The sequence below is a fragment of the Mobula hypostoma genome, chromosome 6 (genome assembly GCF_963921235.1).
Source record: "Mobula hypostoma chromosome 6, sMobHyp1.1, whole genome shotgun sequence".
In the NCBI taxonomy this organism is placed as follows: domain Eukaryota; kingdom Metazoa; phylum Chordata; class Chondrichthyes; order Myliobatiformes; family Myliobatidae; genus Mobula; species Mobula hypostoma.
The window spans coordinates 112,768,111-112,789,591 of record NC_086102.1 but is presented as its reverse complement, the minus strand read 5'-3'; the positions used below and the strand labels follow the sequence as shown (position 1 = coordinate 112,789,591).

The 21,481-nt window shown below is 53.6% G+C and overlaps 1 protein-coding gene across 2 annotated transcripts in view; it reads left to right on the top strand.

Annotated features, from left to right (window-relative positions):
- atg9a (ATG9 autophagy related 9 homolog A (S. cerevisiae)) overlaps positions 1-21,481 on the top strand; it is a 36,347-nt gene that overhangs the window by 12,833 nt on the left and 2,033 nt on the right. For both annotated transcript variants that reach the window (XM_063051478.1, XM_063051479.1), the window contains exons 6-14: positions 2,915-3,056; positions 4,179-4,927; positions 6,088-6,241; positions 7,848-8,027; positions 12,278-12,505; positions 13,003-13,163; positions 18,323-18,434; positions 19,429-19,657; positions 21,072-21,205. In XM_063051478.1, the coding sequence (XP_062907548.1) occupies positions 2,915-3,056; positions 4,179-4,927; positions 6,088-6,241; positions 7,848-8,027; positions 12,278-12,505; positions 13,003-13,163; positions 18,323-18,434; positions 19,429-19,657; positions 21,072-21,205 (2,089 nt within the window). The remainder of the gene's footprint in view (positions 1-2,914; positions 3,057-4,178; positions 4,928-6,087; positions 6,242-7,847; positions 8,028-12,277; positions 12,506-13,002; positions 13,164-18,322; positions 18,435-19,428; positions 19,658-21,071; positions 21,206-21,481) is intronic.

Here is a 21,481-nt window from a genome sequence, read left to right as displayed (position 1 = left end):
TGGGAGGAAGCCCATGTGGTCACGAGGAGAAGGTACAATTTCCTTAGAGATCGAATTCTGGTTACAAGCCTTATGCTAACTGCTATACTCACTGTGCCACCCAGCACCCATATACACACCACCCTCTGTGTAGAAAAGCATGCCCCTCGTGTTCCTTTCAAATTTAAAAAATCTTACCCTCTCCTCTATACTCCTTAGTTTCATACTCCCCCCCCAGAAAAAGACTGACTATCCAGCCTATCTATACCCTATACCCTTTAGTTTCATACCCCCCTCCGCAAAAAGACTGACCATCCAGCCTAACTACACCCTTTAATTTCATACCCCCGCCCCCCCCAGAAAAAGACCATCCAGCCTGTCTATACCCTTTAATTTCATACCCCGCCCCCCCCCAGGACCATCCAGCCTGTCTATACCCTTTAATTTCATACCCCGCCCCCCCCCAGGACCATCCAGCCTGTCTATACCCTTTAATTTCATACCCCGCCCCCCCCCCCAGGACCATCCAGCCTGTCTATACCCTTTAGTTTCATACTCCTGCCCCTGGAAAAAGACTGGCTATCCAGGCTGTCTATACTATTTAGTTTCATAACCCCCCCCCAGAAAAAGACTGACCATCCAGCCTATCTATACCCTATACCCTTTAGCTTCATGCCCTCCCCCCTCAGAAGAAGACTGACCATCCAGGTTATCTATACCCTTTAGTTTCATTACCCCCCCCAGAAAAAGACTGACCATCCAGCCTATCTATACCCCTGCTAATTTATATATTCTGTCCAATTTCCCCCCAGCTTCTAATGCTCCAGAGAAAACAAGTTTGTTCCCTTCTCCTTAGAGCAAGTGCTCTCTAATCCAGACAGCATCTTCAGTCCCTCTCTCCAAAGCCTCCACATGCTTCCTGTAATGGGGGGACCAGCACTGCACAGAATACCGAACTGCAGTCTCACCAAAGTCTTACTTAGCTGGAACATGACTTTCCAATTATTGTACTCAATGGGATTCATTTCAGATTTATTTATCACATTTACATTGAAACATGCAATTTAATGCATTGTTTGCGTCAATGATCAACACAACCGGATGTGCTGGGGGCAGCCTACAAGAGTTGCCACTTATTCTAGTACCAATGTGAAGCATGCCCGCAGTGTTCAGAAGAACAACATAACAACAAAACAGCAGCAAAACAGATTCCTTTGCAACCCTACCACCCGCCCAGACAGGCCCCCTCTGGGCCTCCAGTCCTTTGTTCCGTTTGTTCTGTGAAGAGTGATTATGCAGATTTGGTCCATACCTTTGTGTTTGGACACCAGAAAGCCTGCCTCAACAAGTCACAAACACTTCCAGTAGGGTGTGGTGGGGTGGATGTGGGGCAATTATTTCCCCTGGCGGAGGTGTGTAGGACCAGGGAGAAGGGGTTGGCCATTCAGGATAGAGTGCAGAGTAACTTGTGTCCATAGGTGGATGGTGAACCTTTGGAATTCTCCCACTGAGAAGTCCGGGAGCTTCGGTCAAGGTGTTTGCTGGCTTGGTGCAGGGAAGCAGCACTGAGGTGAGCAATCAGACTGATCTTATGGAATGGTGCAGTAGGCATGAGGGGCAGAATGGCCTCCTGCTTTCTCGAGTCCCTACAATGTGACCCAGCTCCCTGTGCCTGAAGGAAGTGTGAAAAGCCAGGTTAAACCACATTTGGAATACTGTGCTCAGTTCTGGTCACCTCTTTATAGGAAGGATGTGGAAACTTTGGAGAGGATGCAGAGGAAATTTACCAGGACGCTGCCTGGATTAGAGAGCATGTCTTATGAGGGTAGGTTGAGCAAGCTGGGGCTTTGCTGTTTGGAGCGAAGGAGAATGAACGGTAACTTGATAAAGGTGTGTAAGCCGATAAGAGGCATCGATAAGCCTCTGAGATATGCACATGGGTGATAGAAAAATGGAGGGTTATGTAGGAGGGAAGGGTTAGCTTGATCTTAGAGTAGGGTAAAAGATTGGCACACATCTTGGGTCGAAGGGCCCGGACTGAGCTGTAATGTTCTAAGTGACCCAGCTCTCTGTGAGCGGATCGATTCAGCGGGAGATCTACCTACAGTATAGAGAATGGGCCGTTTAGTCCAATTCATCCATGCAGGCCAGAGAGACCTTTCTGTATTAATTCCTTCACCCAACACTTGGCCGTGGCTGTGTATGCCTGGGAGGTTGAAGAGTTTCTTAAATGCTGTCAGTAATTCCCCCGGCATATTAATTAAAGCTCTTAATAACTTTCTGGTTATACCTGTTGTATTAAAAAGGATACAACTTCACTTGTTCTGTCCTCTGGACATGATTCCTCCTGTAATTGACTCTCCAGTGAACTACCGTTCTGAGCGCCTGCTTCCCTGCCTGCTGTTTGAACCTTCCTCGTGAATGCAGGGAGTGATTCGAATCTGGATTGTACTTCAGAGGTGTAACTGGGTGATGGAGATAATTGCAGCCATAGGGTCCTTTGGCACAGTAACAGGGCCAACAATGGCAACACAGTCAGAAGGGAACTGAATTTGAAGAGGAAAAAGCAATGAGGAGAGGGACTAACTAGACTGTTTATGTAGAACTTACACTGTTCAATAGGGTAGATGGCTTCCTTCTCAGCTATTGCATTAACCCTAAGGTTTAGAAACAGCACCAGCAAACCTACTCCCCCCCCAGGCTGCTGGTCCCTCACTGGTTAACGTGCAACCCATCCCACCTGTACAGAAATGTTCCCAGTGATCCAGGGACATAAAGCCCACCAGCTCCCCTTCCTCACTGTCCCTTCAGCCACCTTAGTGGGGTGGAGTCACATGGTGACCATGGGTAGAGGGCCTGAGTGCCTTCGTATGCTGCATACGCTCCTGCTAGACACAGGTTAGGAATCTCACTGTCAGTCCTCCTGTATTCCCAGGATCCGTCAGAATCTGCTGATGGTGGTCGTCCTTCTGACAGCTGGAGTCTTCTGGGTGCATCGTTTGGTGAAGTTCCTCTATAACGTCTGCTGCTACTGGGAGATCAGGGCATTTTACAAAAATGCCCTCAAGATACCCATGGTAGGTCTTTGCCCTGTTTTGTCTTTTTCCCAGAGCCTTCCTCCAAGGTTACCTTGCCTAAGGTGAGATTGATTGTTCCAGTATAAGATGGTAAGAGGCATAGATCAAGTGGACAGCCAGCGAAAGTAACAGAGTGGCTAAGTCTGCAGATGATACAGAGACAGGTGGAGCTGAGGAAGCAGGGATTCTGCAGAAGGTCTCAGACAGATTATGAGAATGGGCAAAGAAGTGACAGGTGGAATATAGTGTCGGGATTTGTATGGCCATACTCTTTGGTAGAAGGAGTAAAGGTTTGGACTATTTTCTAAACAGGGAGAAAATTCAGAAATCAAGCAGACTATGGAGTTCTCGTGCAGGATTCCCAAAAGGTTAGCTCAGAGGTTGAGTCAGCGATAAGGAAGACAAATACAATGCTGGCATTCATTTAGAGAGAACTAGATTACAAAAGCAAGGATGTAATACTGAGCCTTTATAAACATTAGTCAGACCCTACTTGGAGTATTGTGAGCACCTTTGGGCCCTTTATCTAAGAAAGGATGTGCTGACTTTGGAGAGGGTCCAGAGAAGTTTCACAAGAATGAGTCAGGAATGAAAAGCTTAACATGAGGAGAGCTTGATGGCTCTGGGCTTGAACTCACTGGAGTTTAGAAGAATGAGGGGGAATCTCACTGAAATCTATTGAATATTGAAAGGACTAGATAGAATGGATGTGGTAAGGATGTTACCTATATTGGGAGAGTCTAGCATCAGCTCAGAATAGAAGGACATCCCATTAGAACAGAGGTGAGGAGGAATTTCTTTAGCCAGAGGGTGGTGAATCTGTGGAATTCATTGCTGTGGAGGCCGAGTGATTGGGTATATTTAAAGCGGAGGTTGATAGGTTTTTGATTAGTCTGGATATTAAGGGTTATGGGAGAAGGCTGGAGGATGGGGTTGAATCAGCCCTGATGGAATGGCGGAGCAGACTCGACTGGCCGAGGTGCCTAATTCAGTTCTACTACAGCTGGCAGGAGGTGCAGGCCGGCATCGTCTCTCAGTGTGGGTGGTGAGGGATGGGAGATGGATGGGAGGTGGGTGATTTGGGGGAAGGGTCACTGAGGACTGAAGTTCTCTGTGTTTCAGGCTCACGTGCCCTACTACAGCTGGCAGGAGGTGCAGACCCGCATCATCCAGGCGCAGCGGGAGCACCTGATGTGCATCCAGAAGCGGGAACTGAGCGAGCTGGACATCTACCACCGCATTCTTCGCTTCAACAACTACATGGTGGCAATGATCAACAAGTCCCTGCTGCCCGTCCGCTTCCGGCTACCCCTCCTTGGGGAGCTGGTTTTCTACACCCGCGGCCTCAGGTACAACTTTGAGCTGATCTTCCTGTGGGGGCCGGGCTCCCTCTTTCTGAACGAGTGGAGCCTTAAGCCGGAGTACAAGAAGGCGGTGAACCGGCAGGAGCTGGCCCAGCGTCTCAGCGGGCGCATCCTGTGGATCGGCATCACCAATCTGCTGCTGTGCCCCCTCGTCCTGGTTTGGCAGATCCTCTACGCCTTCTTTAGCTACGCCGAGGTCATCAAGCGCGAGCCGGGCAGCCTGGGGGCCCGCTGCTGGTCCCTCTACGGCCGCTGCTACCTGCGGCATTTCAACGAGCTCGACCACGAGCTGCAGTCCCGCCTCGGCCGGGGCTACAAGGCCGCCTCCAAGTACATGAGCTGCTTCCTGTCGCCCCTGCTCACCGTGCTGGCCAAGAACGTGGCCTTCTTCGCCGGCTCCATCCTGGCCGTGCTCATCACCCTCACCGTCTACGATGAGGACGTCCTGGCTGTGGAGCATGTGCTCACCACCATTACCCTGCTCGGCATCTGCGTCACCGTGTGCAGGTGGGGCTCCGGGGCTCCACGTGGCGGGGAGGGGAGTGGGACTTCAGGAATGGAGGTCCAGAGGGGAGGGAGACTGCGAGGGTCAGCTTCTGTGCAAGACCGTGGTGATCGTCTGTATATTGGGGTGATACAGAGGGAGGATCACACTGTGGTGGGTTGGTACTGAGGGAGGGTCTCACTGTGAGGGGTTGGTACAGAGGGAGGGTCACACTGTGAGGGGTTGGTACAGAGGGAGGGTCACACTGTGAGGGTTGGTACTGAGGGAGGGTCACACTGTGAGGGTTGGTACTGAGGGAGGGTCTCACTGTGAGGGGTTGGTACAGAGGGAGGGTCTCACTCTGGCAGTTGGTACAGAGGGAGGGTCTCACTGTGAGGGGTTGGTACAGAGGGAGGGTCACACTGGGAGGGGTTGGTACAGAGGAAGGGTCACACTGTGAGGGATTGGTACAGCGGGAGGGTCACTGTGAGGGGTTGGAACAGAGGGAGGGTCTCACTGTGAGGGGTTGGTACAGAGGGAGGGTCTCACTGTGAGGGGTTGGTACGGAGGGAAGGTCTCACTGTGAGGGGTTGGTACAGAGGGAGGGTCACACTGTGAGGGATTGGTACAGAGGGAGGGTCACACTGTGAGGGGTTGGTACAGAGGGAGGGTCTCACTGTGGGCACTCTGCATGCCATTTTGTGAAGGATCCCGAGACAGTTTGATATGTTGTTGACCAGTTCATCCTCCAGCTATCACTTTTCCTGTTAGTGCGGTCTCTTGCTGTGCACTGTTTGAGTCTGGGGCATCCTGAGGGCACGGGGTTGAGAGGAGCCGGGGTTGAGGGGGTGGAGGGGTCTGAGTTGTTTGCAGAGTGAAGTTGTCCCATTGCGGGGGGGAGCAGAGTTGGAGACCAGAGTGGGGAATGATGCTTCCCGGTTTGTGGGTTTTATCCCTGATAAACACATAGTATTTTGCAGTCCTGTGGGCTTGGAGTTTAGGGGGACAGAGATGGAGGGGGTCGGAGTTCATACCAGTGCTGGACCCCCATGTTTACCGGTGTGGTTTCTGTCTGCGGTTGTTTTATCCCTGATAAACACGAGGTGTTGTGCTGCCCTGAGGAGGGGCAGAATTGGGAACTGATGTCCTCCCCCCAGGGTGACGGTTATGTCTCTGTCTGCAGGTGTTTTATCCCTGATAAACACGAGGTGTTGTGTCCGGAACAGCTGCTGAAGGTGGTGCTGTCCCACGTTCACTACATGCCTGACCACTGGCAGGGAGCTGCCCACCGCTACGAGACCAGGGACCAGTTCGCTCAGCTCTTCCAGTACAAAGCTGTAAGGATACACTGCGTGCCCTGGGGGTCCCGTCTGTGTATTAAACAACTCCAGCAGGCGGCATGCTTGCACTGTGTGGTCTCTGTATGTGCACTGCTGGCCCGCGCAGTGTGATCTGTGTTTGTGCATTGCTGGTCTGTGTACGTGCACTTCTGGCCTGCGTAGTGTGGTCTGTGTAGTCCACTGCCAGCCCGCACAGTGTGGTCTGTGTATGTGGAACACGATATCTGTGTAGTGACAGGCCTGTGGGGTGCGAGCCAGCTGGAAGTAGTGGGGTACAGGGATGTGAGCCGGGAGCTCGACTAAATCCAGATTACACCAGGGACTCCCAGGAAAGGACAGAAAGTAAAACTGTCCAGTTTCCAGTGGGCCTGAGGTAGGTGTGAAGGTTGGCTTGTGATGAAAATGTGGACAGAGTTATAGAGTGTTACAGCACAGAAACAGACCATTCGGACATCTAGTCCACATCCAGATCATAGCCCCCCCATACCCCTCCCATCCATGTGCCTATCCAATTTTCTCTTTAAACTTCTTGCGCTGTCAGCTCGTTCCACACTCTGAGTGAAAGTGTCCCCCCTGAGGTTCCCCTCAAACACTTCGCCTTTCACCCTGACTGGCACTGAGATGACACTCAGAGGGCAATCTTCTGTAGTGACTGTCCAACGAGAATGTAGGACTGAAGAGTCAAGTTTGTTTATTTGTCACATGTACATCCAAAATATAAACTTGAGAATGTAAGGATAGAAGTCAGGAGCAAGGAAGGTGCAGGCACTGTGATGGGGTTACACTGTAGACTTCCCAATAGAACAGAGAACAGTACAGCTCAGTACAGGCCCTTCGGCCCACAATGTTGTGCCAACTCTTTAGCCTACTCTGAGATCAATCTAACACTTCTGTCCCACATAACCCTCCACTTTTCTGTCATCCATATGCTGATCTAAGAGTCTCTTAAGTGACCCCAATGTATCTGCCTCTACCCTCCCCACGCCCGGCAGTGTGTTCCATGCACCCACCACTCTTGCATTAAAAGCCTACCTCTGACATCCACCCCCCCCACCATACTTTCCTCCGAGCTCTTTAACTTCCGTCGTGCTAACCACTTCCGCCCTGGGAAAAGGACTCTGACTGTACACTCGATCTAAGCCTCTTATCATCAGGTCATCTCTCACATACACCTCTATCAGGTCACCTCTCACGTACACCTCTATCAGGTCGCCTCTCACGTACACCTCTATCAGGTCGCCTCTCACGTACACCTCTATCAGGTCACCTCTCACGTACACCTCTATCAGGTCACCTCTCACGTACACCTCTATCAGGTCGCCTCTCACGTACACCTCTATCAGGTCGCCTCTCGCCCTTCACTTCAAATAGAAAAGCCCTAGTTCGCACAACCTATCCTCACAATGCATGCTCCCTAATGCGGTCAACATCCTGGTAAGCTCCCACATAGCCCTATGGCAGGCAGCCAGTGCTGTGCAGTGGACGGGTGTGCATTGTGGTCCGGGAGTGGTTTGTGTGGGGCAGCCGGTGGTGATGTGACGTCAAAGGGGGTCTGTGAACGGTGGGGGCCCTGGACTGAAGCCACACTGTTTGTAACTCACAGGTGTTCATTCTGGAGGAGCTGCTCAGCCCCATCGTCACGCCGTTCATCCTGATCTTCAGTCTGAGGAACAAGTCCCTCGAGATCATCGACTTCTTCCGCAACTTCACCGTGGAGGTGGTGGGGGTGGGAGACACCTGCTCCTTCGCTCAGATGGACATCCGGCATCATGGTCACCCTGCAGTAGGTCCCCACCCCTGGTCAAGTCCAGGATTTCGTGCTGACCCCCTCGGCCCCTTGCCCACTATAATTTTGTCCCTGCCCCCAACACCACACCCGTCTCAGAACGCCGTCTTGTCCACCATCTCCGTCCCAGACCCCAGTCTCTCCCACACCTCAGTCCCAGACTCCAGTCTCTCTCACACCATCAGTCCCAGACCCCAGTCTCTCCCACACCATCTGTCCCAGACCCCAGTCTCTCCCACACCTCAGTCCCAGATCCCAGTCTCTCCCACACCTCTGTCCCAGACCCCAGTCTCTCTGACACCTCAGTCCCAGATCCCAGTCTCTCCCACACCTCTGTCCCAGACCCCAGTTTCTCCCACACCATCTGTCTCAGACCCCAATCTCTCCCACACTTCCGTCTCAGACACCAATCTCTCCCACACCTCCGTCCCAGATGCCAGTCTCTCCCACCACTCTGTCTCAGACCCCAGTCTCTCCCACACCTCTGTCTCAGACCCCAATCTCTCCTACACCTCTGTCTCAGACCCCAGTCTCTCCCACACCTCTGTCTCAGACCCCAGTCTCTCCCACACCATCTGTCTCAGACCTCAGTCTCTCCCACACCTCAGTCCCAGACCCCAGTCTCTCCCACACCTCTGTCTCAGACCCCAGTCTCTCCCACACCATCTGTCTCAGACCTCAGTCTCTCCCACACCTCAGTCCCAGACCCCAGTCTGTCCCAGACCCCAGTCTCTCCCCCTCAATCCCAGATCCCAGTCTCTCCCACACCTCTGTCCCAGACACCAGTCTCTCCCACACCTCTGTCTCAGACCCCAGTCTCTCCCACACCATCTGTTTCAGACCTCAGTCTCTCCCACACCTCAGTCCCAGACCCCAGTCTCTCCCCCTCAATCCCAGACCCCAGTTTCTCCCACCACTCTGTCCCAGACCCCAGTCTCTCCCACACCATCTGTCTCAGACCCCAGTCTCTCCCACACCTCCGTCCCAGACCCCACTCTCCCACACCATCTGTCCCAGACCCCAGTCTCTCCCACACCTCTATCCCAGACCCCAGTCTCTCCCACACCTCTGTCTCAGACCCCAGTCTCTCCCACACCTCTGTCTCAGACCCCAGTCTCTCCCACACCTTCGTCCCAGACCCCAGTCTCTCCCAAACCTCTGTCTCAGACCCCAGTCTCTCCCACACCTCTGTCTCAGACCCCAGTCTCTCCCACACCTCAGTCCCAGACCCCAGTCTCTCCCACACCTCTGTCTCAGACCCCAGTCTCTCCCACACCATCTGTCTCAGACCCCAATCTCTCCCACACCTCAGTTCCAGACCCCAGTCTCTCCCACACCATCTGTCTCAGACCCCAGTCTCTCCCACACCTCCGTCCCAGACCCCAGTCTCTCCCACACCATCTGTCCCAGACCCCAGTCTCTCCCACACCTCAGTCCCAGACCCCAGTCTCTCCCACACCTCAGTCCCAGATCCCAGTCTCTCCCACACCTCTGTCCCAGACCCCAGTTTCTCCCACCACTCTGTCCCAGACCCCAGTCTCTCCCACTCCTCTGTCCCAGACCCCAGTCTCTCCCACCACTCTGTCTCAGACCCCAGTCTCTCCCACACCATCTGTCTCAGACCCCAGTCTCTCCCACACCATCTGTCTCAGACCCCAGTTTCTCCCATACCTCAATCCCAAATCCCAGTCTCTCCCACACCTCTGTCTCAGACACCAGTCTCTCCCACACCTCTGTCTCAGACCCCAGTCTCTCCCACACCTCAATCCCAAATCCCATTCTCTCTCACACCTCTGTCTCAGACCCCAGTCTCTCCCACACCTCTGTCTCAGACCCCAGTCTCTCCCACACCTTCATCCCAGACCCCAGTCTCTCCCACACCTTTGTCTCAGACCCCAGTCTCTCCCACACCTCTGTCTCAGACCCCAGTCTCTCCCACACCTCTATCTCAGACCCCAGTCTCTCCCACACCTCTGCCTCAGACCCCAGTCTCTCCCACACCATCTGTCTCAGACCCCAATCTCTCCCACACCTCAGTCCCAGAACCTAGTCTCTCCCACACCATCTGTCCCAGACCCCAGTCTCTCCCACACCTCAGTCCCAGACCCCAGTCTCTCCCACTCCTCTGTCCCAGACCCCAGTCTCTCCCACACCTCTGCCTCAGACCCCAGTCTCTCCCACACCATCTGTCTCAGACCCGTCTCTCCCACACCTCCGTCCCAGACCCTAGTCTCTCCCACACCATCTGTCCCAGACCCCAGTCTCTCCCACACCTCAGTCCCAGACCCCAGTCTCTCCCACTCCTCTGTCCCAGACCCCAGTCTCTCCCACACCTCAGTCCCAGATTCCAGTCTCTCCCACACCTCTGTCCCAGACCCCAGTTTCTCCCACCACTCTGTCCCAGATCCCAGTCTCTCCCACACTTCCGTCTCAGACCCCAGTCTCTCCCACACCTCTGTCCCAGACCCCAGTTTCTCCCACCACTCTGTCCCAGACCCCAGTCTCTCCCACACCTCCGTCCCAGACACCAGTCTCTCCCACCACTCTGTCTCAGACCCCAGTCTCTCCCACACCTCTGTCTCAGACCCCAGTCTCTCCCACACCTCTCTCTCAGACCCCAGTTTCTCCCACCACTCTGTCTCAGACCCCAGTCTCTCTCACACCTCCGTCCCAGACCCCAGTCTCTCCCACGCCTCTGTCCCAGACCCCAGTCTCTCCCACGCCTCTGTCCCAGACCCCAGTTTCTCCCACCACTCTGTCCCAGACCCCAGTTTCTCCCACCACTCTGTCTCAGACCCCAGTCTCTCCCACACCTCTGTCTCAGACCCCAGTCTCTCCCACACCTCCGTCCCAGTCCCCAGTCACTCTCATACCTCCGTCTCAGACCCCAGTCTCTCCCACCACTCTGTCCCAGACCCCAGTCTCTCCCACACCTCCGTCCCAGACCACAGTCTCTCTCACACCTCAGTCCTCTCCCCTACCCCTGAGCCCATCCTGCCTCTGTCCCTGTCCCTACATGACTCTTGGCTCCGGCCACTTTTATTCCGCCTACCTACTCCCCCATTCTCCATTCCTCGGCCCCCAACACCTGCCCCTGGCCAGTCTTGTCCCCAGCCGTCAGCCTTACCACCTCCGTCCTAGAACCCAGTCCCCTCTGACTCCCGTCCCCACTCCATTTTTTTCTGACACTCTACCAACCCACGCCTGAGCACGGGGCTCAGTACCGTCCCAAAAATACCTTGGGAAAGGGCTATGTGTGTCGAGTGCCCTCCCCCCCCCCCCCACCAAGTGTGACCACTAACATGCCCCCCCCCCCATTGTCCATCCAGACTTCCTGTTTTGCCCTCACTGATGGTGTTTCTGCTCCTGCAGTGGGTGCTAGATGGGTAGACGGAGGTGTCAGTGTGCCAACAGACACCTCCTGGACATATCTGTTGATCTCCTGAGCCCCCATGTCCCCCCCCTCCCCCGTGTGCCTTCTCTCCTACAACAGTGTTTTTCTCCCCCAAGCTGGGATTTCTACCCCCCGTCCCCACACTCACTCCCTAGTGGGATTCGGCCGGCCGGAGGTATCAGTGTACCAGAAGGCCGAGGACAGACCTCTCTGTTGATTCCTGACTCCCTGTGCTGACCCCCGGCCCACAGTGTTCACCCTCCAGATGGTGTCTCCTCTCCCCATGCACTACCACCCTTCCACCCAGGATCTGGAGGTTCCTAAAGGCCCTCCAAAGCAACCTCCCTCCTGCTTCCATAGCCCCCATGACTTTTCTCCTTCCCCAGTGAAACCCATTCCTGAGTCCTCTACCCCTGTCCGCTGGTGATATCCTCCCCCTGTCCGCTGGTGATATCCTCCCCCCGTCCGCTGGTGATATCCTCCCCCCCGTCCGCTGGTGATATCCTCCCCCCGTCCACTGGTGATATCCTCCCCTCGTCTGCTGGTGATATCCTCCCCCCCGTCCGCTGGTGATATCCTCATCTCGTCCGCTGGTGATATCCTCCCCCCGTCCTCAGGTGATATCTTCCCTCTGTCTGCTGGTGATATCCTCCCCCCGTCCTCAGGTGATATCTTCCCTCTGTCTGCTGGTGATATCCTCCCCCTGTCCTCTGGTGATATCCTCCCCATTCTCTCTCCTCCCAGTTCCCTCTCTCCCTCTCCCCCTCCCCTTCCCCATTCTCTCTCCCCCCACTCCCTCTTCCCCTCCCCATTCCCTCTTCGCCTCCTCCCTGACGGTGTTTCTCCTCCACAGTGGGTGCCAGCTGGCCGGACGGAGGCCTCGGTGTACCAACAGGCCGAGGACGGGAAGACGGAGTTGTCCCTAATGCGATTCGCCATCATCCACCCGCACTGGCGGCCGCCACCTCACAGCAATGCCTTCATCAGCCGGCTCAGGCAACAGCTGTCCCAGGACCCCCCTGCTGCAGGTGGCAGCCCCCACCCCGACGGGGCCCTGCACTCTCTGAACTCCCTCACTGAGGTACTGGGTTGGGGGAGAGGAGGATACCGCTAGGGGACAGGGGAACGGGTTCAGGAATGGGTTTTACCAGGGGAGGGGGATAGAAGGGAGAGGGGATATCACTGGGGGAGAGGGAGTTCACTGTGGTCAGGTGGAGGGTGTCACTGCAGAGGGAGGCTGCTGTAGGAAGAAGGGGTAGTTTTCACTGGGGAGGGAGGGGTGTCACGGGGGGGGAGCAGGAAGGAAGGTTCTATGAAAGTGGGGAGGGATTGCAGGAGGGAGGTTGCTTTGGAGGGGTGGTGGAAGGAGAAGCGATGGGCATTGGGAACTTCCAGATCCTGGGGTGGAGGGGTGGTGGTGAACAGTTGGCCCAAGTGAGTCAGAGACAGGGCAGGGTCCAGACACCTGTGGGTACTGGGTGGGGTAGGGCACCCTTGGGTGCTGGGTGCTGGCTGTGTGTGTCTGGGCATGCGCGTGTGGGTCAGTGAGTTCTCTAACTGTCAGACTCTGTATTGCAGCCCCAGAGCCTGTTGGCCGGACCCCCTTCACTGCCCCCTCGAGGACCAGAATGCTCCTCTGATGCTGCCTCCTCTCTCCGTTCCTTCTCCTTCGCTCCCGGCAGCCGGCAGCTTCCCCTCCCTCGGACCACCAATAGCACGGCGGCACCTGCTACAGCCGGGTAGGCAACTGACCTCCCCTCCTATCCCTTTCTCCCTCACCCCCTTGTCCATTCCTCGTCCTTCCCTTCCCTCCCTCCCCTCCCTCGGACCACCGATAGCACGGAGGCACCTGCTACAGCCGGGTAGACAACTGATCTCCCCTCCTATCCCTTTCTCCCTCACCCCCCCTTGTCCATTCCTCATCCCTCCCTCCCTCCCTTCCTCCATACCTCCCCCAAAACATCATTATCTCATTGTCCCTACCCCAGCACTCTGTGCCCCACAGCAACCTTACTGGTGGGAGAGGCTGGGAAGGAGGGTGTCGATTCAATGCTGGGGTGTCTGTCAGAGGTTTGGCTGCAGGAGGTGGGGGAGTGTTTGGTCGGTGGGAGGGGTTTGGTTGATTGTGGGGAGTGGCTGGGGTTGGGATGGGGCAGGGGCAGGGGACAGGGATATAGGGCTTTGGGTGGGTGGGAGATACAGGTGTGGGGAAGGATTGGTTGCAGTTGGATGAGGGGTGAGGTGGGTGGGGTGATGAGGGGAGGGCAACGTGGAAGACCCCTACAGAGCAGGCCCTTCAGACCATGATATTGTGCTGACTTTCTAATCACCTACCACTCTGTGTGTAAAACACCTACCTGTAACATCCACCCCCCCCCGCCCCCCGTACTTGCCTCAAATCACCTTAACATTCGTTCTGAGAAAAGAAACCTCTGGCTGTGTCTATTCCTTTTATCATCTTGCACACCTCTATTGACTCACCTTTCGTCCTCTTTTGTTCCAAAGAGAAAAATCTTAGCTCACTCGACCTATCCTCCTAAGATATGCTCTCTAACCCGGAGAGCAGCCTGATAAATCTTCTCTGCACCCTCTTTAAAGCTTTCACATACTTTCTGTGAGGACGTAGCCAGAATTGAACCCAATATTCCAAGTGCGGTCTGTTCAGAGTTTTGTAGTCACGAAATTACCTCGTGTCTCTTGACGTCAGTCCCTCAGAGACTAAAGGCTAACACACCCGATGCCTTCTTAACCATGATACACTATCATAACCACCTGCGTGGTAACTTTGAGGAATCTATGGGTGTGAACCCCAAGATCCTCCTGTTCCTCCATACTGTTGAGAATCCTTCCATTCTGTACTCCGCCTTCCAAAGTGAATCACTTCACACTTATCTGGGTTGAACTCCATCTGCCACTTCTCAGCCCACCTCCTATCCTGTCAATGTCCCGTTGTAACCTACAACAACCCTCCACACTGCTCCACCAACATTCGTGCCATCTACAAACTTACTGACCCACCCCTCCACTTGATCACAAAGACCAGGGGTCCCAGACTCCCAGAGCAGATCCACGTGGACACCACCAGTCACCAACCTCCAGGCAGGATTCTCTCCTCTCCCTGGATCCCATGCCGCCTGACTTTCTGAATGAGCCTACCATAGAGAGCCATATGGAACACCTCACTGAAATCCATATACACCACATCCAGTGCTCTACCTTCATCAGTGTGCTTTGTCACATCCTTAAATAATTAAAGTAGGCTCGTGAGGTGTGACCTGCCCCTCACAAAGCCTTGCTGACTATCCCTAATCAGACTCTGCTTTTCTAAATACTCGTAAATCCTGTCTTTAAGAATCCTCTCCAATAATTTGCCCGCTGCTGAAGTAAGACTCACTGATTTATAATTCCCAGCATTATCCCTACTCCCTGTCTTAAACAAAGGACTAACATTTGCCAACCTCCAATCATCTGACTGTAAGACATAGCAACAGAATTAGGCCATTCAGCCCATCGAGTCTGCTCTACCATTCCATCACAGCTGATTTATCATCCCTCTCAACCCCATTCTCCTGCCTTCTCCCCATGACCTTTGACTCCCTAACTAATCAAGAACCTATCAACCTCCACTTTAAATATGCCTAACAACTTGGACTTCACAGCCATCTGTGCTAATGAATTCCACAGATTCACCACCCTACGGCTAAAGAATGTTTTCCTCATCTCTGTTATAAAGGGCTGTCCTTATATTCTGAGGCTGTGCCCTCTGGTCTTAGATTCCCCCACTATACAAACATGCTCTCCACATCTACTCTGTCCAGGCCTTTCAATATTTGATTGGTTTCAATGAGATTCCCCCCTCATTCTTTTGAATTCTAGCAAGTACAGGTGCAGAGCCACCAAATTCTCTTCATACAACAGTGTAGAAGTCTTGGGCACAAATATATACATGTTTTGCACAGTAATAACTTTATGTATTGCACTGTACTGCTGCTGTCAAAAAAAAACAACAAATTTCATGATCTATGTGAGTGATGATAAACCTGATATGGGTCTGATATTGTGGACTGAGAGTGGAAAGGGGGCAGAGAGAGAGGAATCATGGTTGGGACAAGGGAAAGAGAGAGGGGAGGGAGCAGGAAGCATCAGAGTGAGATTCTGTAATGATGAATAAACCAATTGTTAGGAATCAAATGACCTTAAATGGTGTGTCTGAACCCGCGCACACTGGTACTCCTTCCCCATGTGTCCCACACCTCTCCTGTGGCGCCCCACCCTCCCTATTCCCAATTTTCTTTGCACGCACCAGATTTACAAACTCACTCTCTGCTCCATGTTGACAAATGCAGTACAGTGCACAAGTCCTAGGCACCTTCACGATATACCCAAGACTTGCACAGTACTGTATGTTAACCCTTTCATTCCCGGGATCATTCTCGTCAAACTTCCTCTGGACCCTCTCCAATGCCAGCACATCCTTAGATAAGGGGCCCAAAGCTGCCCCATGTGTGGTATGTAAACTACTTCCTAAATGCATCCACCATTTCTTTCTCCCCCAGTACTACCTCTCCAGTGTCATTTTCCAGCGCTCTGATACTCATTCTCACCTCCCTTTTACTTTTAATACATCTGAAAAAACTTTTGGTATCCTCTTTTATATTGGCTATCTTACCTTCATATTTTACCATTTCTCTCCTTATTGCTTTTTTAGTTGACCTGTTGGTTTTTAAAAGCTTCCCAGTTCTCTAATTTATCACTAATTGCTGTATTATATGACTTCTCTTTTGCTTTTATGTGTCTTTGACTTCCCTTGTTGGCCACGATGTGTCATCCTCTTTATAGAATACTGTTTCATCTTTGGAACGTATCTATCCTGTGCCTTCCGCATTGCCCCCAGAAACTCCAACAATCTGGCCAGTTCCCCTCTCATGCCTCTGTAATTCCCTTTACTCCACTGCAATACTGATACATCTGACTTTAGCTTCTCCCTCTCAAACTGCAGGGTGAATTCTATAATATTATAATCACTGCCTCTTAAGGTTTCCTTTACCTTAAGCTCCCTAAGCTCTGCTACTCCTGTGGCCAGTGAGGACAGAAAGATCATCACAAAAGGTGCAGCAATCACTTCCCCCTCTCCCCTTAGTAACATGGAGTGTATTCCCAAGGACTTATCTATCCTAATTTTTAGCACATCATCTTTCTTTATACAAGTATGTTCCATTGTATCAGCCTGTTTTATGCTGTCCTCATACAGGTCAAGGTCTCTTTCACGGGTGAATACCAAAGCAAAGTCTTCACTTAGGACCTCCCCTACCTCCAACTCCAGGCACGTTTCCTCTACTAACCCTAATCAGTGCTACCCTCACTCTGGCCGTCCTCCTGACCTTCCCGTACATGTCGAACACCTTGGGGTTTTCCTTAATCCTATTCTCCAAGACCTTTTCATGCCCCATTCTAGCTTTCCTAAGTCCATTTTTAAGCTCCTTTCTGGCTACCTTGTCTGACCCTTGCTTCCTAAACCAAAAATAAGCTTCTTTCTTCCTCTTAACTAGTTGTTCCACATCTCTTGTCAACCATTGTTCTTTCACATGACCATCTTTTCCTTGCCTCAGTGGGACAAATTCATCCAGAGCCTCCAACAAGTGCTCCCTAAGCAACCTCTACATTTCCTTTGTGTGTTTCCTTGAGTACATCTGCCCCCAATTTATGCTGCCATGTTCTGGCCTAATAGAATCATAATTCCCCCCCTCTCGGTTAAGTACTTTTCCATACTGTCTGTTCCTATGTTCAAGTCTGGCTGGGCTGTGCTGGGGACAGTGACAGTGAGGGGTTCCGAGCCAGAGCTGGGGGTCCCAAACTCCATGGATGGTCAAAGTGGGCTAGCCCATTTTGCTGCCCCTACAGAAGGAGGTTTGGTGCATTATCTTGGAGGGTGGTTGCAGTGAGGGGGGCAACTGATGGGGGTGTGTGTGGTGGGGGGAGATCTGACCCTATGCTATGCCTTGACCCTTCATTTACTTCATTACAACAAGTTGGAGAGGCGGGTTGTATGGACAGGGGTCAGTGTGTGGGTGGGGTGGGGTGGTGGGACGGGGATGTCTGGTACAGGAGAGAGTCTGTCCCGGGCTGTTACCCAGACTCTGTGTCTTCCCCATACTGCAGGTTGCAGTGCTGGGTGGGGAGCGGGGGCGGGGTGGTCTAATGTGTGTGGGAGGAGGAAGGGGGCTCTCCAGTGGGGTGGTGCCTGGTCTGGGCTGTTACCCCGACCCTGTGTCTATCCAGGTGCTGCTCCATTGCTGCAGGTCGGTAGTGGGGGGGTGGTGCAGGAGTCTGATGTGTGTGGGAGGAGGGGTGTGTCCTGCACTCTGACCCTGTGTTTGCATCTGGGAGTGCTGAGGGCTAAGTGTGAGGTGGAGGGGTCTGATGTGTGTGGGAAGGGGAGGGGGAGGGATCTGATGAGTGTGGGAGGACGGGTGTGTCCTGCACTCTGACCCTGTGTTTGCATCTGGGAGTGCTGAGGGCTAAGTGTGGGGTGGGGTGGTGGGGTGGAAGTGTGTGGGAAGGGGAGGGGGAGGGGTCTGATGTGTGTGGGAAGGGGAGGGGGAGGGATCTGATGTGTGTGGGAAGAGGAGGGGGAGGGATCTGATGTGTGTGGGGTGGTGGGATGGAGGGATCTGATGTGTGTGGGAAGGGGAGGGGGAGGGGTCTGATGTGTGTGGGAGGACGGGATGGAGGGATCTGATGTGTGTGGGAGGACGGGATGGAGGGATCTGATGTGTGTGGGAGGAGGGGTGTGTCCTGGACTCTGACCCTGTGTTTGCATCTGGGAGTGCTGAGGGCTAAGTGTGGGGTGGAGGGGTGTGTCCTGCACTCTGACCCTGTGTTTGCCCTGGTGCCGCAGGTCAGAGTGGATGTTGAGCACGGAGAGCAGTGTATGGGAGGGGTTGCTGCCCAACAGCCGGGCTGAGCTCGCCTCCAGTCAGATGAGTCTGCACACACTCTACATGCACGAGGTAAGCACAAGACCGTCACCCCTCCGCCCCCACTGCTGACACCTCCCTGGAACCCTCACCCATCACCACACACCCCTCCCTGGAGTCATAGAACACTACAGCACAGAAACAGGCCCTTCAGCCCATCTACTCCATGCCTCGTCTCATCGACCTGCACCTGGACCATATCCCTCCATACATCTCCCATCCATGTACCTATCCAAACTTCTCTTAAATTTTAAAATCCAACCAGCATTCAGCACTTGCCGTGATAGCTTTTTCAACCCTCTGAGTGAAGAAATTACCCCTCATGGGTCCCCTTAAATATTTCACCTCTCACCCTTAACCCATGACCTCAAGTTTTCGTCTCACCCAACCTCAGTGGAAAAAACCTGCTTGTATTTACCCTCAACACAAGAGATTCTGCAGACGCTGGAAATCCAGAGCAACACACACAAAATGCTGGATGAACGCAGCAGGTCAGGCAGCATCTATAGAGGAAAATATACAGTCGATGTTTCAGGCTGACCCTTCACTAGAACTTGTATCTATACCCCTCTTAATTTTGTATACTGTATCTCACCCACCCTCTTCGTACCCTCACCCACTCTCTTCATCCCCCCAACCCATCCTCTTCGTACCCCAACCCATCCTCTTCATCCCCCCACCCACTCTCTTCGTCCCCCCAACTCATCCTCTTCGTCCCCCCAACCCACTCTCTTCGTCCTCCCAACCCACCCTCTTCGTACCCCCAACCCATCCTCTTCGTACCCCCAACCCATCCTCTTGGTCCCCCCAACCCGCCCTCTTCATCCCCCCCACCCACTCTCTTCATCCCCCCCACCCACTCTCTTCATCCCTCCAACCCATCCTCTTCTTCCCCCCGACCCAATCACTTAGTTCGCCGCCCGCACCCCCGCTCTTCGATCGCGCTCCCACCCGCTCTCTCCGTGTGCACTACCCCCATCCCTCTGAATCCCCCTCCACCCCAAGGTGACTGTCTCTCTCTCTACAGTTCCACAAGCAGCAGACACAGGGGGAATCAGCGCGACACGTCTGGTATCGACGCGAGAGCGATGAGAGTGGGGACAGCGGGCCAGAGGAGGCAGAGGGCAACAGGCCACCCCCACCAGTCATCCCCCGGTCCTCCACCTACCCTGTATCCGGCAACCAGCCCGTGGACTCCCGTGACTCCTCCCTGCCACTCCTGGCCTCTCGCTCCAGGAGATACGGAGGCACTGGCGGTAAGAGTCATCTAGTGGTCACACGCGTTACTGGCACTGGGTGGGTCGAGTTCCTTTTGTCTCTGGGTGGGGTTCAGCCCTTGTGTTTCCTCCCTCTGGGGGTGGTGGGGGTGTTCCCTCTCTCTTTGGGTAGTTTCAGAACTGGGTTCTCCTTACCTGTGGGCAGTGTGCCCTCTGACGTGTAACGACCAGTGTGTGCAAAAATCTTACGCTATGCAATTTTTTGTCCAGAGGCAACATGTACGCACTGCATTTAAGTGGAAGTAAACCTGAAGCTATTCTAAAGATAATAAGCCATTCCATTTTAAATTAACTAGCAGTTATTTTGCGCTTCATGCCATTTGGAATTCGACATAGTGAATCAATAATTTCTTCAATAAAAACCAGTATAAATTAACCAGTTCTAAGATCTGCAGACAAACCATCGCAAACTCCACATTGTCAACGTGTCCAAACAAGAACCGATAAAGGAAACGTGATTGTGTACGGTCGTGAAATATACCGAACATGCCAATGAGGTAGAGGGTGACAACCTTTTGCGTGCAGTTTAAATTCCTTTGTGCTCTGGTAGCAAAAGATGTGTGCCGCTGCACACCGAAGAGGGAACGTTGCCTGTGGGTGGGGGTTCCTTCGATGACTAACTGGGTTCAGAGCTGGGCTCTCCCTCCCTGCGACCTAGGTTCAGTGCTGGGCTGTCTCCATTTGACCATCTGCAGACTCCCTGCCCATCACGGCTGGTAGGGCCACTGCCACTCACCTCCAGACACCGGGTCCGATTTCTGATGAGGGGTCTTGGCCCGAAGTATCAAATGTTTTTTGCCCTTATAGATGCTGCCTGACCTGCTGAGTTCCTCCAGCATTTTGTGTGTGTTGGTCAAGATTTCCAGTGTCTGCAGCACCAAAACTGGTCCTTTGGCCCATCTAGTCCGTGCTGAACTGTCACTCCTGTATTTATGGGTCTGATTTAAGCCTTTAATGCTGGCTATGTGGAGTTTGCGTGTTTCCCCCTTATCCAGATGGGTTAATCTCGGGTGCTCCAGTTTCCCAGAGATGTGTTGGCTGGTGAGCTAATTGACCCCTGTGAGTTACTCCCAATGTATGGGTGGGGGGGGGCATAGTGGAGTGTGAGAGCTGGGGGACTGTGAATGGGCACATAATGGAGAGCAGGTTACGAGGATTAGGTCTAATGGGTGTGGCGTTCAGTGGACCAAATGACCTGGTGGTTGTAAGGAAAAATGGTTCCTGTGGCCCAGAGCTGGCTGCGAGATCACCCGGTAACCACAGCAGGCTCCAGTTACTGATGTTCGACCAGTGATGGACTGAAGGATCTGTCTTTCTGCTGTACCTCCCTTGTTCATGTCCTCAGTTTAACTCCTCTCCCCCCCCCACCCCCAACGTTCTCTGTCGTCTCCAGGTTTCTCCTCCGCCCAGAGACTAGCGAGCCGGGGTGCGATGGGGGGCTGGGCAGAGGACACGTCACCCTCACCACAGACGCAGGTCCTACCCGAGGAGGGGTCTGAGGACGAGTTGCCCTCACAGACACACCAGGTGCGTACGTCCCAGGGAGGCTTCCGCCCACACACCGGGTTTGCTGGGTCCATGCACCGGCGTCTGCCGAGGAGACAGTGGGACAGGGCCGTGGAAGGGCAGTAGGATCCTTGTGCCCGAGTCTGTGTGGTCCGTGCACCAGGGTTGGCAGGACCGATCCCGGAGGTGGGGGTGGGACAGGGGGTTGCATGGTCAAGCGCTGGGGTCTGTGCAGTCTGCACACCGGGCTGGCGTGTTGGGTCCAGGTCCCGTTGGTAGCGATGGTGGTGGTACAGA